Below are 17,557 nucleotides of genomic sequence, written 5' to 3' on the forward strand. Positions count from 1 at the left end.
TAAGTGGTGTTTGGTGCCAAGGTTTATTGTGGACATTGCAACCAACGCTGAAAATGGTCAGAAATTTCATGCAAAACTCCTGGAAAGCGTCAGATTCCCGAAGCCGACAGACGACGCCGACTGCCAAACCGGCAAGCCAGCAGAGCAGGCCACCCGTGGGCTTCCATGCCTCAGGAGAAACCTGCGCCCAGCCTACACACCCCCGGGGTGGGATGCAGCTCCCCAGCAGGAGCGAGCTGCTTCAGGTTTCTCTGCCGTGACCAGACCACGGTTCCCCTGGGCGGCCGCTGCGAAGCGGGGAAAACTTCACTTTTCTCCGGAATGCCGTGCGAAGGGGCTACCCCTGCTAAGGACGAAGGGAAGGCCGCGTCCGGCGGAGGATTAGAGGTCCTCCCCGGCGGTGCGACCCCGAGGCATTCAGCAACTCCAGGCACTACCGCCGAGACCAAAGCCAGGTTGGCGCTATCCCGAGAGGACGGACACGGCCACAAAGATGGAGGCGCTCAGTCTAAATACCGCGGGAAAAGGGTAGAGCAGTAGCAGTCCCGCCGAGCGCGAACGAAACGAGAAGCCGTGGCGGGGGCTGCGCCCGCGGCAGGTGCCCAGGGCGGTGCCGCTAGGGCACCGTCTGCCGAGCTGCTGCCGCGGGTCGGGCCGCGCTGAGGGCGTGGCAGCCAGCGCGCTCGCCGTTCCCAGCACGCTGGGCGGCGGCGGCCGTGCTGGGAGTGACAGCGGGGCCTGAGCGGATCCGCGCTGCCCCATGGCGGCCGCCCGCCTCGGCGGCCCGCCCGCCTGGCGGTGACTCGTGCTCCCCCTCCTGCCCCTCCTCCTCTGCCGCCGCCGCCGCCGCCTCCTCTTCCTCCTCCTCCTCCTCCTCCTGCTCCGCTAGCCCAGCCTGGGCCCAGCCCAGCCACTGCCGCACGGCGCCGTCGCCGCCCGCCGAGCCCGGGACGCAGCCGGGAGCCGCGCGGGGGCCATGACGGTGGAGCAGAATGTACTGCAGCCCGGCGGCGCCGCCAAGGTGAGTGAGACGCCGGTACGGCATGGCCCAGCCTGGCCTGCCGCCCTGCGCCGCGCCGTGAGGGCCCTCCCGCTGCGCCAGAGCCCGGACTGGGAGCTGGCCGTGCGCCCCTCGCCGTGTCCCTGCCCGTCGGCCTTACCGGGCCTGGCCCTTACTCCTCAGGGAGCCGCTCCTTTCCTGCGCGCCTCTTACGGCTGCTCCCACACCCGGCCCCTGCCCCGCCGGCAACTTTTCCCCCACTGTAACCGGGTCGTAACCTCCCCACCTACCGCGAACCCCTGAGAAGCTTTCCCTGGCCGATGGGAGGGTCTGGCCTAACCTGCGCTGCGGCCTCTACTAGCCCCTAGGCTTTAGCCCCGGAGTGGGGCTAGGGCGACCGCAATTTCGCGGTAGGGGTGCCGCGGGCCGGGCGCTGCACTGGGGCGCGGCCGGGCGGTGAGGGACAGCCGTCACCCTGGCCCTCGTTCAGCCTCGCTGCGCACCGGGTCGTTCTCCCAGCGCCCCGCGGTCAGGGGGAGACCCATCACTCTCCAGGCCGGCGAACAACGGGCAGCCCCGGGCTGGGACGACGCCGGGGCCCGAGCGGGCCTGTTGCACTTGTAGAGCAAGCAGGACAGGGAGCCGAGTATCTGGTTGGGACCGCGGGCCGGTGTAAGCCGTGGGCCGGGCGGGAGATGCTGCAGATGCACGTTCTGATTGCTGCCGGCATCTGTGTCTGCTAAAGGTGAACTCTATTTCCAGCGTGTGACACACAGCACGCCGTGACGTGCTCTTGCTGGAGTAAAAAAGTGCTGAATTGGGGGACTCGTGTTAACGTGCCTCATGAAATGAGGTTAAGTGAATGCACGGCTTTGCTGTGCACCGGGAATTGCTGAAAAATGTTTATAAGAAAATTGGTGCCTTCTATAGCTCTTGTTTGCTTAACTTGAATACCTTCTCTTCCCCGTTTTTGTGTTTGTTTGTTTTAATGCCATACCGTATTGTTGTGAGAGGATAGAGAGATGTGTAATTTTCTGTAGTCACTGTGGAAGTTCAGTGGCTCTACTCTTAAGAGTGACCAGTGAGAGAACATGGTGATTGAGATACAATGGGTTCAAACGGTCCTACTTGAATTCAAGAAGCTCATTTGGAGGGATAGGCATGTCTTGCCAAGGACTGCTATCGTAGTTGGAAGTAGATAGCATTGATTTTGCCCACTTCAGCAGGAAGGGAAGGGCTGAACGCTAGTTTTGTCGCATCTTTCCTCAGCTGGTGGTCTTTTCAGTTGGGTTATGCTAGCAGGCTACTGAGCTGAGTTAGGCTGGCAGATTTCATTCTGTGCTTGTGCCTTCTGTGTTCAACAGCTTCATTTGCTGCTGCTGTGTAGCTGACAGCTTTAGCGAGCAGGGTTATCTTTTGTAAAACCTGTAGTTGATGGTTCACTTCCTTAATATCCCATATCCTGTCACATACTCAGTTTCATAGTACCACATGGACTGTAGTTTGCACTTTCCAAAATCTGAAAAATATATGTTACAGATTTCAGCTAATATACTGCTTGCAGGTCAGTAGTTCAGGAATATATCACTTTAAAAACATGAATAATTTTAAAGGATTGATTGTGGTAGATACATACTGCAATAAAACCTGAAATTAGCAGTAATTCTAAAATTCTAGTCAGCATCTATGATTAGTGGGTACTTGGCTAAGTATCTAGAGAAACTAAAACAATAAGGGATTTTCTTTTTAATTTCTGTTGCATTTCCTGATTATTATTTGAAATGCCTTGTTACCCATTTTATCCCCGTTTGCACACTGGGGCAAGGGGGGAGTATTTTGCAAAAAAAAACTGTTTGTGTCCAAAGTGAGTATCTCTTTGCTTAGTGAGACTAATGAATGATGAATGCCAAGCTTTAACACTGTTCATCTTGTTTGCATTTAAGAAGAAAAAATGTGAAGGTACAGTGGGCTGATGCATAACTGAAAGGTGGAGAGGTTACCATGCCACTAACTCATCATCTTCCCTCAAAAGAAGAAAATCCCATGCTCCACAAATAATAAGAGTTTGTTCTGGAAACCTCAAAGTTTGTCATGATTGTTTTCTGTTAGTCTGAAGAAACCACATACAAGGAGAAATATATTGGTTTTCCAAGAGATGCCTGAGTCATCAGCATACCTTACTCAGAACTGTGGTTCCCAACATTGTTCATCAGATGTTTTCTTACTGTCATACAGGAAGTATGTGTCAAACTTCAATAGTACTTGGAGATGTAGGTTTGTATTACTAAATGAGCTAACTACAAACAACCCATTTCCCACTGAAGCTATCTTTAGTTTATCGTTTATTGAAGCCATTTGGATTGGGTGAAAAGAAACATTTTTCTTTCATATTTACTGGTCATCTTGACTCCTAAGTAAACTTTTAACTTCTGAAGCAAATAATTCATCTCCACGCTCACAGCTCTTGTGTGCTTCTCTAACATCGTTAGATTATCTTTGATGTTCATTTTAAGAGTAAAGCATGTAAATAAAGGGAAATGGCCTGGAAAGTTTAAAAAAAAAAGAAGCAGTAGCTTCTTCTTGTGTTCTGTCTGTATTTCTGTCTAGTAAAATACTTTTTGTCAGGCATTTTCCTGATGAGAAGCTAATGTGTGCCATGGGGGCAGCTTGTGCGGATGTATGGGTATGTCAATTTTCTTACCAGAAGACTGTCCCAGGCTGCCCTTCATGCTGCACAGATCCTTCCCATGATCACTGTCCCTTACAAAGCAGGTTCAGCAACAGGGGCTGGGGTGAATGGTGATTTTTTTTAGTGATTAGAAGAAACTGTGGAAAAGTCATGCATGTTTCAGCAATGTCTCAGCTCTTAACTACTGTGGTGGTTGAAGAAGATGTTTTAAAGGCTGACTCTTAGTGGGGCTTTCAACAGTGTGCATTGTCAAGTTCTGCTTTTGGAGAGAGACTGAGCGTTGATTAATACATAGATTTAAAGCCTGTGTTATCTGTCCTTTGTTTTCCTACACTCACTTCAGACCTGCGATTCAGCAGCATTTTGGTAGTGTAATCATAGGAATAATAGTTAGGTGTGTTAGTTCAGCTTGTTTTTGTGGTAGTGCTTTTTTGTGTGTGTTTGTGGTTTTGTTTGTTTTAAAAGAAGCACAAACCTTTAAGGATATTTACTGCTTGAAATAATGTGTGGTGTAAAGCCAAGTCTGACACTACTTATTTCATTTTCCATGCTCTTTTTTGGGGGTTCTATGAAAAAAATTGTGATAGCATATGTCGGCTTCTGCTCTGCTCATTCTGTTTGTTTGATGAAGTTATTAGTGAAAAACTGGGCTAATAATGTGATACTGACTGCTTTTCTTTCCTGCAAGTAGTAGCCACTAACTTCTTAATGCTGTGGTAGTTGCTCATATGTCTCTAGCAGTTGAAACAGATGTTAATGTGGTCCTGAATCACAGGAGGTGATCACAAAGAGTATCTACTGAGGACTTGGTGTGCAGGGAAAGTATTTTTGGAGTTGTGCTATTTTATTTTTTTTTCTTCTCAATAGGTGGCAACCTTTATAGGATATAGCCCTTAAAAACTTCATAGGATATAGCCTTTAAAAACTTCGTCTTTTGATCAGTTGAGTTCAGGGTTGTTTGATGTACCATTTGCCCAGTGGATCTGAGAGGCTGCAGACTCCTGCTCTCATCATGTGGCCAGAGCCCCTCTTGTTCCTGACGGACATGCAGGTGTTCTCTTGAATTTGAGAAACGCACCCGAGGTCACATAATGAGGATGAGTTGCATATCTCTTTGCAGATGGGCTGCCTGTTCAGTCGCACCATCACAGCCATTGCTAGCAGTGCCAGTGATGGGGGAATTAAGGAGGAGCCCAGAGGTGCTTCTAGGGTTCCTTTATGATTTATTGCTCTTTGCTTTCTGTAGTGAAGATGCTGATTTGCAGTTTCTAGCTCGTCATCTGACTAAAACTTAGGAGCTGAACGTGACATTCCTGGTACTCCTTATCATAAAAAGTAAAGGAAAAGCTGAAGAGCCGTGTCTTCACTTTTTTGTTTTCATATAGGAGTAAATTCTTTAAAAAGGCTTTTTGGTTTTACCTGGTTGATTGGGCTTTTTTATTATGGACTTCATTCACTAATGAAATTCTGAGTGGGGTAGTGGTGTGTGTTGCCAAGACCTGGACTGAAACAGGAAAAACTTCCTTGCTTTCACTGAGTAGAATAGCCATATGCCTGGGAACAGACTTTCTGGGAAATGAAACTATGCTGAGCACTTTCACTTTCTAATTCTTTTCTAATAGCTACTGTGATTATGTCAGGATGGGGAAGGTTGCTTTGAGTCACAAGGGTTTGTGTGTATGCATTTGATTTTTTGTATTTGGAATGTTTTGCTGTTGATTTTTTTTTTGTGTGTGTGTTTTGTTTTAGGTGGATGTGTTAAACTTAGCAATCAAAAAGTGACTATGTTCTTGATGTGATGGTCTTTGGCAGACATGCTTTGACAGTACTTAGCTTCTCATATGGAGGACTGTTGACTCATAGCGTCACAATGCAATAGCAAGTCAGAGTATTAGTAGTAGAAAAGGCTGTTGTGACAATGTGTTTCAAACTGATTTTACTAATTCAAAGTAGACTTAACTTTTTTTATCATCAGGAAATAAAGATTGCTTCTGCTAGCTCATGATTATAGTTGGGGTGCTGTTAAAGAAGTCAGTATCTGTCAAGAGTCAAAAATACTTGGCTGGAGTCAAGTATTAGTTTAAATTAAACTTAATATTTGACTTTTGCCAGAGAGCTAAGTGTGCAATAGGTGGGCTGCAAAGTACTGGTCAATAGCCAGTCAAATATCACTAAAAGGGAAAAGCTAGTGCTATGAACCATAGTAGTTGCTTGTATGTAAAATAATTCTTCACCTTTTTAATTATTTTTAATTTTGTATTTAAGTCATAAATTATACTTTTTAATATTTAGAAAAGAGAAAATACAGTGGCAACAGAATCTAAATCTGTGAGACTGAAGTAAAGATGTGGTGGTGGGATATGCTTTAGGTGCTGCACAGATAGTTGAGGTGTGCCTTTTGTAATGGTAGAAACTCAGGCTTTATGCCAAGTAAATGGAAATACTTTTTTCCTATTTTCTGCATCAGGGTGACAAATGGCATTTTATTTTTTTTGTGAACTCCTGCAACTTGATTTGGCAACAGTGTGTTCTGAACAACAAGTGTGATTTTTTTTTGATGTTACTTATATTAAAGGTGTGCTGAATATGAGTGTCATAAGCTGTGTTGTGCCAACATGCTTCAGCTAAGCTTGCAGAGAGAGTGGAGAGCAGCTGTAGTATATGCTATGGTTGAGTACAATCACCAGCTAACATGTTGCTTTCTTACAGCGTTAATATTTCCACTTGCATTGTGGGCTTTTGATCCCAGTGATAGATTTATCACTTTTTAATAAAGAATCATGGAATGTTAGGGATTGGAAGAGATCTCCAGAGATCACTGAGACCAACTCCCCTTCCAAAGCAGGATCATCTAAAGCAGGCCACATAGGAATGCATGTTGATGGGTTTTGAAAGTCTCTGAAGGAGAAGGAGACTCCAGAGCCTCTCTGGCCGTCCTGGTCCAATGCTCTGTCACCCTCACTGTAAAGAAGTGTCTCCTCGCGTTGAAATGGAACCTCATGAATTTTAGCTTGTGCCTGTTGCTCCTTGTCCTATCACTGGGCACCACCGAAAATAGACTGGCACCTTCATCTTGATACCCACCCCTTAGGTATATACAGTTGTTGGTAAGATCCCCTTTCAGTCTTATCAAGACTAACCAGTTGTCTGGGTCTTTATAGGAGAGATGTTCAAGTCCCTGTCACTAGATTTCTTTAGGACTTTAAAACTTGCAGTAGGCTAAGGGCTCTGTGGACCATAAATGGAAAATTTCATGAAATTTCTTTTTGATCAGTTCTGTCCATACCACCTCTCTGCTCTGCATTACCATCCTAGTTTTCAGAAGTAAGTAGAGGGAATGTAAGACTGCCTCTTAGCTGCATATTTGGCGTGAGTTCCCTGGCTTGTGATCTGAAGTGGCAGAAATGTTGTACCACCTTCTGGTGATTGCTGCAGAACTTCATCTTTGGGTAGAGGGATGGTTTTAACATGCTGAGCTATGTAGCAGTTTTCCTGGTGAATGTGGTGCATGATTTGTGGTCTTAGGCTTTAGTGCAAATGAGATGCTAAGTAACATTCCAAGTCAGTGTTGAGATTGCCATGAAGTGCTATGAAGGAAGAATTGGGACCTGAGTGTAAAGGGCAGCTTGACACAAAGTGTTGTGGCTTCAGTCATCTGATGCAGGCTTTGTGAGTTCTTGTATGCTTAATTGTGGACTGATTTTTCATGTGTTCAGTAACAACACTAATTGCAAGTATTTGAAAATCACAGAAAATTTTTTTAGCTGTGGACTCTTGCAATATGAAATGGCAATGGTACTTTTCTTTTGGTTAGGTTTTGTAGTTCTCATGCCTTTCAAAGTGTTGCTAGCTGTTCTTTGCCGTAACAGATGAAATTCAAGAGTGTGTTAAAAGCCATTAGCATCAAAGTTTTCCTGTAACCTGATGTTATCTAATGATGTGAATTTAACAGGAACAACACTGTTATGAGAGGTGACAACATTGATTCTCCACAGTATTAAGTTAGGTCTGAAATAAGAATCTTAGCGAGATGGAGTACAAAGAACTTAAGACCTGAAACAGTTTATAGGCTGTAGAGCAAATATGTTAACTTTGGAAATGTGACCTGACATAGGTTTGTGTATGTAAATCACAAATTCTAATAGTAGTTATTCTGAAAGACACAGCTTTGGCCTGATTCTTTTGTTAATAGTAGGTTTCTGTATTTTACATGATGCCTTCTTGCTGGGAAAAGATACACCTCACACAGTATTTCTTTTAAAATGTTTCTGTTATCAACTGTTTGGCAGTAGTCAAGCAAGTTTGTGTCAAGGAAATGCAAGTTGTCCTCGTGATATCCTTGACTAAAACTTTTTTTTTCTCATTTTTTTTCTTAGCCATCAGGTGAAAGCGTCTTTTTTTTATCTTTACTGTAAACACATGTAGACAAGAATAATGTATTTAACAGAAGCTTTTCAGAGAAGCATTAGCATTTTCAAGGCATGATCCACAGCTATTTAAATTTAATTGAACCCTTATATGTTACTTTAGGCAGAATTTGTCGAAATGAATGTGATACAGTGGCATTATATGCCTGTGTGGCTCCTTCCTACCAACTGGACATGTCATAATTTTACTCATTTTTTACTGCATAATCTAAAGAGTTCTCTTATAACTGGCTGGTCTGAGTGTGAGAAGCAGAAGTTTTGAATTCTGAATTGCATGCTCAGATTTACTACCCTCTATTGTATTTGGTGCATAGTAAATACTTGGCTTGAGGTCATGCATGATTTCTGTGATAGCCAGATTCTTCTCACTGCTGACTTCAAGAAAAGTCAGATACTTATGCTGAAAACTTGTATTCATATTTTCAACCTAGAAATGACTCTTTCTTAATGTCAATAAAATCTCAATTAAAAACCAACCAACCAAAAAACCCCAAACTATTTTGACCAGTTCATTTAGCTGTGTTTTTGCTGGGTTTCAGGGGGAAAAAATGCAGTGTGGAAATTGAAAGTAGCATTAATTTACGTTCCAGTGTATGCTTTGTGTGCTTTAAGAATGCTTTAAAGTAAGCAGCTGGAAAAGGCAGGGTATGGAAAGTCCTGTGGCATTCTTTATTCAGAAGTGGAGGAGATGGGGAGAACAGACTCCTCCACTTTTGTGTTTGGTTTCTTTTTCTTCCTCTGAAAAGTGAATTTTTCCTGAGACCCACACCTGTTAGAAATGTACTTTTTTAAAGCACTTTCTGAAATGCATGGGCATAAATGGTGTGGTTAGGGGAGTGAATACTCTGTTTCATTGTATCCCATAAATCTTGTGGTATGACTGAGAAGCATTACTATATTTTGTGGGTTTTAGCTGCTGCTTTGTCTTGGTGGCACAGAGTCATGGGAAAAAAATATTTACAAGCTTAAAAGCTGTCACATGGTTATTTTTTTGAGAAACTTAAAAAATCCCAAAACTTTGTAGCTTTTGGACAGCTTGCAGAGTTGTTTACCTTTGCTTTTCTCTTCTTTTTTCTTAGCTATTTTTGCACTTGTTGTCTTTGTTCAGTTTCTGCTTCTCATGTAATTTCGCACCTGAGTACCATGCTCTTTTAATAGGGAGACTTTTCCACTACCACCACCTTTTCTTAAATTAGAATATTTTAGTTATTTAATGGTAATAATTGGCAAGATTTTTTTAAATTCAGAAACCTTACAACTTTCTTGTACTCTTTTATTTTTTTCTCCCCTCTAATGGGAAACTAGAATTAGTCTTTTCTTTCTGTCTGTATTCCTTTACTTGTTGGAAATTGAAAAATAACCAACATCTTAATGAAATTCTCTCCAGTCTTGCATGTACTTTATGGGACTTGGTGCTGAAATCCGTAGAATATCTCTTGTGGCAAGCCTGGATGGATCATAATTGTCCTCTTGCCCAGAGCTGAATGAGCTGCTTTTTTGGGTTCAGTGCTGGGAGACCTCTGGATTTATCAGTGGTGAAGATAAACAGATTTCCCCATCATCACCAGTTCCAGCTCTTGCAAACTTGGCATGTTGCTATGAACCTTTTTCTGGAGCTGATTTCAGGACTGGTGAATCTGCTATCTGTTTTCTAGTGCTGACTGGGAGTGTGTGTGTGGTGTACAGACTGTGGTGTTACTATAGAAAGGAGTTTGAATCTATCTGCTCTCCCCAGAGGAGATGCTGAAAGCACTGTTGCTTCATGACCTTACTGAGTAGAAGAGTTGGAAATTTTGCTTGTTGGAGTTCATTACTGCTGTTGTTCGGTGGGCAACTGCTGCTAGGAAGGTATCAAGGAATTTATAATCTTTGTTTCAAATTATTTTTCAAAAATATGAACCCTTTACAGGATTCTTTCTTACCCCCTTCTACTCAAGTCAGCCTATGGAGCTTCAGCCTGGGTGTGGAGTGTTGAAGGATGTTACAGAATTGATGATGCTACCATAACTACCGCCACTATCACAGTATCATCAGGATTGGAAGACACCTCACAGATCATGAAGTCCAACCCCTTACCACAGAGCTCAAGGCTACACCATGGTACCAAGTGCCACGTCCAATCTTGCCTTGAACAGCTCCAGGGATGGCGACTCCACCACCTCCCCGGGCAGCCCATTCCAGTGTCCAAGAGACAGGGAAGACTGACAAGGCTAAGTTATAACTCGTAGCTATTATAAACCACAGTCATCATAAGTTTCTGGAGACCGTGTCCTTGTATACTGGAATGTAATATGTTCAGCTTTCCTGGGAGCTGAGGCAAATGTGCATTTCAAAATTCAATAATTTAAAGTCCATTGAAGAAAAATACTCGAAGATTCTCAGCCTTGTCTCTTTCTCCTTGACAGAAAATGGCTGAGAAAGTGTTATTTGCCCTCTGTGGAACGCACTGCTGGATTTAGAGTTTAATTGTGAGATAGTAAAATTACATGCTGATCTTTAGAGCAAAGCTTAACACATCTTTAAGTACTGTGGTGTCTGCATTGTTTTGAGAGTCATTTTAATTCTACTGTTGCCTGCGTCTGTTGAGATTACTACCTAATACAGATAAAAGCTGCTTGCTGACCTTCACAGGCTGGCACACTGTGATGTTCCAGTGGGCATTTTGCAGAAATAGAGCACGTGCCAGTGGCTTCCTGGCACTTGACCCAGGAAAGGCTGCCTTGCTTGGAGAAGCTGGAACTTCTGTCAGAAACATGTCACCTTGCAGGGAACCTGTTAGATACTGACCTGGATTTTAGGTTTCTGTCATCTGTAGTCCTGTTCTTCTGCAGAGTTTGTTTAATTTGCCCTCTTTTGCCCAAGTTCACAATCTGTGTCTTTTCACAGTGTTTTTGTTTAAATTATTGGTAGGAGACAGAATAAGCTATTACTTTACACTGACTATTTGAAATAATGGTGCATGGCTTCTCTGATGGAATTTCTTCTTGTAATGTACCTCGGTTTAAGGATTTGGGCGAAGGGGCTAAATTAAGGCTGAAAACGAGTTAATCTCTGACAGGTCTATCTGAAGTGGGGTTGAGCCACTTCCTCTCTGCTCTTCCTCTCCAGTCCCCTGTGTGGGTCTCGTCTAGTTTCTTTTGGCCCATGAAGTGGGAAGCATCAGACAGAATGATCAGGAGCTGCTGGGGGCTGCCCAATCTGCTGGGTGCAGCTTCTGGGGCCCCTGGAGCCCAGGGTGTGCTGCTAGGGGTGTTGCCCTGAAGGTGGTGTTAGGCAACCAGGCCTGGTGGTCTCAAGAGACAGGCAGGTGAGTGTGCATATGTATGTGCATACTCTGTGATTTCAAGGCCCATTTATTTAGGGAATCAGTTTAGTCATTTTTTTTTCTTCCTTTATTCAAGGCAGATGGCTGAGCTCTTTGCCCAGATGTGTCCCTGCTATTGAATACCATGAACTCTTTGTTATATAGACCTTTTATTTACAATTTCTGTGATGTACTAGTCTGAATTTTGTGTGGAAATTTTGTTCATGGTATTGCTTACCTGAGACATGTAATGAAGTTGCTTGGAGCGAGGTGGGATCTTGATTCCAACTGTAAATTAAGTCGTTCTGGATGTGAATACGTAAAGCAGGGAGTGAAGAACAGCATATACAGGATTTCAGCCAGTGTGGTAGTGAGCCTGAGTGTTTGAATTCATTGGTGTGCAGCTTTGAGCACCAAGGCACACCGGGAGCATCAGATCTGTGTTACAGTATGGATTTTATACATAACCATTGTTGGAGTAAGTTTTGTGCAGTAGTGCCTAAGTAGGATGAGGACTGCAGGAGGCTGTTATTTTTCCACCCCTTAGTTTCTCTCACTGGATAAAAATAGGATTAAAATAAGCAGAAAACCAGTTAATTCTCTTAAGACTTCTTCTGCACAACAATTTAGTCCAGTTTTAATTGGCCCAGTCTTGGACTTGTTTTTTCCCTTGTTCCACCCTTGACACTCACTGTGTCAAAAGTTAACTAAAAGCAAAGAGCAACTTTCTGATCGCTTGGGAGCCTGGTCTGGCCTGCAGGTAGTTCAGGCAAGTGACAGTGATGGCTCAGAGGGAGGAGTGGCTAGTGTCTGGCAGCACTAGCCTAGGCTGGCCAGCACTTGCAAGAGTCACAGCCTGAGAGGAATGGCGGACTTTCCAGACACAGCTTGTAGTCTAACAGCCTCTTCAAACTTTATTGTTTGCAAGTATTTCAGAGACTGGGATCTGAAGACATCCACAGCCTCTGGAGTTGGTTGGCTTCTTTCTAGAGGTGCTGTCCTTTATATCACAACAGCAAAGTGAGGAGAACAGAGGAGATCGCTTGACTTTGTTTTCTTGGGAACTCTTCTGTGTTGTGCAGAACAGGTTGAGAGTATCATGATGGCTATTTGGGAGAAAAAACAAACACACAAAAAACCTCCTGCATAAAAAGTTAAACAGTTGAATAGGCTGGTGTCACTTAGAGTTGAGAGGTAGGTCTTAGCCTTTCAATGACATAATAAACAAGTGATGAAAGGAGTTTCAAACATGAGCCAGAATATCTTGTGTGTGGTGTGATGGGTTAAACTTTGAGGTGAAAAGGAGACTATCTCAAAGTGCAGAGTTAAAATGTGTATCTTAGCAGCATTGTTGTAGACCTCAGGCAAGATGATACGTTGGGCAAAAGCCTTTCCTGTAAGGAGAAAACTTATGTCTTAGTGGTGCTTCCTGCGTATATGGTGTAGAATGTAATGGTAAGGCATGATGGTAAGTGTCTATGCACAGAAGAAAAAGTGAAAAAGGAAACTTTTACAACAGAAAATAGTGAAGCATGATTGGAAAAATGTGTGTGTGTATATGTATTTATATACACACAGAGCTGTATGTGTGTCATGCTCCTTTCTATCCGTATGCCACCTGTCATTGTGCCCATTGGTTTTAATTTGCTATGGCTTGTGTATGCTCTTGGCAGCGTTTTTGTTGTGGGGGCCCAAATGTGTTGAGGTGGGGCCAGGACGTGAACTGAGATTGGAGTGTGCTGCTGAGACATGGCACTACCAGATGTTGTCCATGAGTGGACTCTTGGGAATCCTTCCAAATTTTATATCTAGATTACAGGTACTGTGTGCTAGTGCCACCACCATGTCAGCTTTGGAGAAGCCGCAGTTAACTGGAGTGTGTAAGAATTCAAAAGCAGTTTTATGTGAAACAATGTTTTCTGTGGCCATTCCATGGAATACTTATGATGTTTAACTTCCATCGAGTTGCATTAAACTAAAGAACTCTCTGGTTTTGTGGTAGTTAATTCATTTTTATTGCTGCTGTCCTTGTTACTGGGAAGCTTACTATTGCACTGAGCAGGATTTGACAAATGAGAGTAACTTAAAATGCAGACTTCAAAATCTCAATAGTTTTTGTATTTCTGACATCTTTTAAGTTTTCAGTAAGTGCTAAGGCTGCTCCTATCCTTTTGTGATCATCAGCCTATCAATGAAGCTAGTTCAGGAGTAGTTATCAGTGAGAGCTAGAAATGTGAAACGAAACAATTCTTTATATACTTCATCACTCAAGCAGCAGTGTTAACGGATCAGTTCATTAAAGATAGAACTTAAGTTACATTTCTGTTTGCTTCTCTTGTGATTGAGAGGACTGGATTTAAATTATGTTGCTTTGATGGAAATGACAAGAATTTTGATCCAGTTGACACTTCTGTTGTAATAGATAAAAGTTGAAATGGCTTTGCTGCCTTTTGCTCATGCTTTGCCTTCATAATTATTACCTTTATTACCTATATGGTTTTAGTTGTTTTTTCTTTTTCTTCTCAAGTCTTTTGATAATATAAACTGAGTGCATTTAGTTGTAATCCAGGCAATAGATCTGCAGGATAGTTGTGTTGATCTCTGGGACTGAGTTTCATCATTTCTGTGGCCTGGGGGAAAATGAGACAAAATCCACCAGAAGCGTTCAAGGGAGTGTGTTTCTGTTGCTTTGTGAATGCTATCCATGTTATTGTATGAATGTATTCAGTGGTGCTTCATCCAGTTGCATTACTACTCCAGTTCTTTAGCACCTCAAAATTTGCCTAGGAAGATATATATAATAAAGTAATGCTTTCCCTTTTGCTTTAGTCTTTTCCCTGAGCTATGTGAGAAATCTGGCTTTGGCATCATTCTTTTCCTGTGCTGTCCATGTGAATGTGGAAGAAGTTTTCTTGCTTATTGGTGAAATAGTTTGGAAAGTCAGAGTCTTGATTGAGTCCATGTACACAAGGCTCAGAACAGTGAGTGTTCGTGCAAATGTGTGCTCTCATGTTTGTAGAGTCTTGAATATCAAGTACTGAAATTCATTCAAGTCATTCGTTAAAAGCACTTTCAGTCAAAGTAGAACAGCCCTGGGTTGTTTTTTTTTATGGAAACCATAGAAATGTGGTGAGAGAGTCTGAATGCTGTCTTAGCATATTATAATGCTAATTATATCTATATATAAAATATTATATATGTATCATAAGATTAAGTAGGATTTTTCCTTATTTTTTTTTAGGGAGAACTGTATGCACTCAAGCTTTTTGCTTTAGAAGTCCTCTTACAGGGAGGACTGTAATGCACTCTGGCCTTTTTCCTATTAGACTTATTTGGTCCAGGCAGTGCTTAGCTGAAAGTTACTGCTGTACATCATGTCCTTTTGCTTCCTTGAAGTAAGTCTGCTCTCAGTCCAGTTGCAGGTGGGTAATTACGACTTTGCACAAGCTGCTGCTGTAATTGGCAGGTTTTGGCAGTCAGCATGGAGAGTCCTGGAGTGTAAAATCTACAGTCTCTGTGCATGTCCTTTTGCTCTCCACAGGTGATTTTGTTGAAGCCAAAGCTGAAATGCATTTTTTTATTAGTATGTGTATAAAAATACATCTTTACCTACTTTCTTTGAGGATGTCATGTAAGAAAAGGTTTCTGTTTTCATGACCGAACAAAGGGAAAACCAGTTAGCAGATACCAGTAAAGGGAACCTAATTCCCCTGTGCTTTAGGATGTACTGTAAAAGTGAACACCATTAACTCAGTGCAGAGATTTAATTTGGCCTTTGCCAAAATACTGCTTTAAAAAATATGTTTTTACACACACTTGTGAATGTACAGATTTATATGCACAGAAAAATCTTGAGTACAGAGCAAAGGCATGCGGCAAAGCCTTCTGGAGTTGCTGCTTCTCCCTGTGTTTCGACTTAGTATGTTTGTGGACAAAGCAGGGTTTTATTTGACTGTTTGGAACTTGACCAACAGTTAATTTATAAGATGGTTGATATATCTGTATTGCTGGAAGCCATAATGCTGAGCAGTATCTGTGGGCCTTTTGACTGTTCATGGGAGATATGATTAATGTGGCAAAAAATGACATTCGCTGAAGTGAGTGACAGTCTTTATTGTGCTGTACTTCATATGTTAACTCTTTGTTTATCACAGAAATGTAAAGCCTTTTTTGTAGAGGTTTACATTCCTCTAATCTCTGAGTGTTCTCATTGCAGCACCATAATTTGAGGAAACTAGCTTGTTAGCCGCTTGTTTGCAGATGGTACTATTAGCAGGTCCTCTGCAGATAAAGCTACGTTAGAATTGTCTTCAATATAAAATAGGTTGTGCAATGTCATTCAAATTTCCTTCCAAAAAATAGGTCGTATAAATCAGTGTTGTGCAGAAAAATAGAGTAAGTAGGATTTGTCTGGAGAGACTGAGGAAGTTGTTTGTGGTATTTGCAGTTTTCCCCCTCTTTGTCTGTTCTTCATCTCTTGAAGGACAGGGTTCACATAGTTCATTTTTGTTACATACTGTTAAAATTAAACGCGTAGTGAGGCACTAGGCCCTCTTTTCTCCTGGTAATGATTGGGATATCTCATCTTTCATGCTTTGAAACTGGAGAGGATTGTTTTATTTTCTAAGTTTGAAAATATTTTGTGTTGCAAATGTAAATAATTGGATGTTGCCATGAATAAAGCCAAAGCTTGCATGCACTTCCTCAGAAGCCACAGAGATGAGAAAAGAAACAAATGGAGCATATCAAAAGGTGGCTATTTCTGCTCCCCCTGCTCCCTACCGATTTATCTGCAGTATTATTCTGAATTAATAAACTTTGGAGATTTACCCTGTCCAAAAAAGCAGTTGTGTAATTTAGATTTTTGCTCTGGTTTTGATAAGTTATCAGAGTTTACAGTACTGTTGTGAAATTAATTCGGGTACAGTGTCTTCCTGAACAGATATGTGTAGATCCTTTTCTGCCTCACTAGCACTGGCACAGCTACTGAATATGCTATTGTGTGAGGTTATAAACCAGATAATCTTAATTAGGCATTTCCTGAGAGGAAGGAAGGGATGGCTGAAAAAGGAAAGAATTGGAATTAAGGGCATGCATTCCTAATACACAAATTTGGGTTCCATCCAGGAAAATGGGAGAATTTCCTGTTAGTTAACATCTTCCAAGAGTTGGAAGCTCAGACATACATACTGCATACCTTGGAGAGACAGGAAGGGAGAAGGCTGGGAATAGTTCATGCATGAAAGCCCTGGAGAACTTAGAGTTGCCTGATGTGGTGGGACTGAGAGGTGTGAGCAGCTGGATCTCAGGGCCACTATAGCATTAGGGGTGACGAAAAGAAGTGGGTACATACAAACAGACTCCAAAAGGACTGAATTATGAGTTCTTTGCATTGGTAGCTGCACCTCATTTCACTGCAATAATGTTTTAGGATTTGCTTTGGGAAAGAGAGGTTGCTTCTTAAATTGAGCTCCTACTAATGCACAGCTGGAAAATATGGGGAATCAGGAAAGGATGGCAACTTCTTTGGTAGTACTCATAGTTGTGTTCTGAATCTTCCCTCATTGACCTGATTTAATTGCCTTATATTAGCGTAGATGCTTCAGACACTTGTAAATACTAGTATGCCACAGTCTTCATTTTTCTGTCTTTGCTTTAGTGTAGAATGAGCTCTTCTGGGTGTTTTGGAGTGAATTAAGATCATAATTCTTAAGAATATTTACGTTAATATGTGCAGACATTTGAGGATCTGTGTGCTACTGCCACTTCAGCTGAAGTTAGTCCAAGGTCCAAGAAGAGTAAAGCTTCAAGGGCAGATGTAATCTGAAGGAGCACTGATAGGAGCAACCAGAGCGGCTCACTGCATATGTGGAAGTGTGTTCTAATTATTGTATTAAGTACTAATTGCAGTTGCATTTATTGGTTGCATTAGAAATTAATCTCTAAAGTTCAGTTACTAGTAATAGTAAAAGAAAAAAACCCACTTTTTTTTCTAAAATCACCCCATGTGCCACATTAGCATATACTAAAGGAAAATAATTCAAACCATATAAACTTTACCTGTTTTGACTTCTGCAGTCTGGTAAAGATGCACTAAATTAAAATTACATGAAGAATTAAGTAATACCATCTCTCTG

The 17,557-nt window shown here is 42.3% G+C and overlaps 1 protein-coding gene across 3 annotated transcripts in view; it reads left to right on the forward strand.

The window, feature by feature from the left end:
• Positions 1 to 276: 276 nt before the first annotated feature.
• USP25 (ubiquitin specific peptidase 25) overlaps positions 277 to 17,557 on the forward strand; it is an 82,959-nt gene continuing 65,678 nt past the window's right edge. Inside the window, exon 1 of one of the 3 annotated variants that reach the window (XM_064152327.1) lies at positions 277 to 1,021. In XM_064152327.1, the coding sequence (XP_064008397.1) occupies positions 977 to 1,021 (45 nt within the window). In that variant the 5' untranslated portion in view covers positions 277 to 976. The remainder of the gene's footprint in view (positions 1,022 to 17,557) is intronic. The other 2 variants (XM_064152328.1, XM_064152326.1) reach the window with 2 other exon arrangements.

The sequence above is a fragment of the Pogoniulus pusillus genome, chromosome 12, assembly GCF_015220805.1.
Source record: "Pogoniulus pusillus isolate bPogPus1 chromosome 12, bPogPus1.pri, whole genome shotgun sequence".
Classification (NCBI taxonomy): Eukaryota; Metazoa; Chordata; class Aves; order Piciformes; family Lybiidae; genus Pogoniulus; species Pogoniulus pusillus.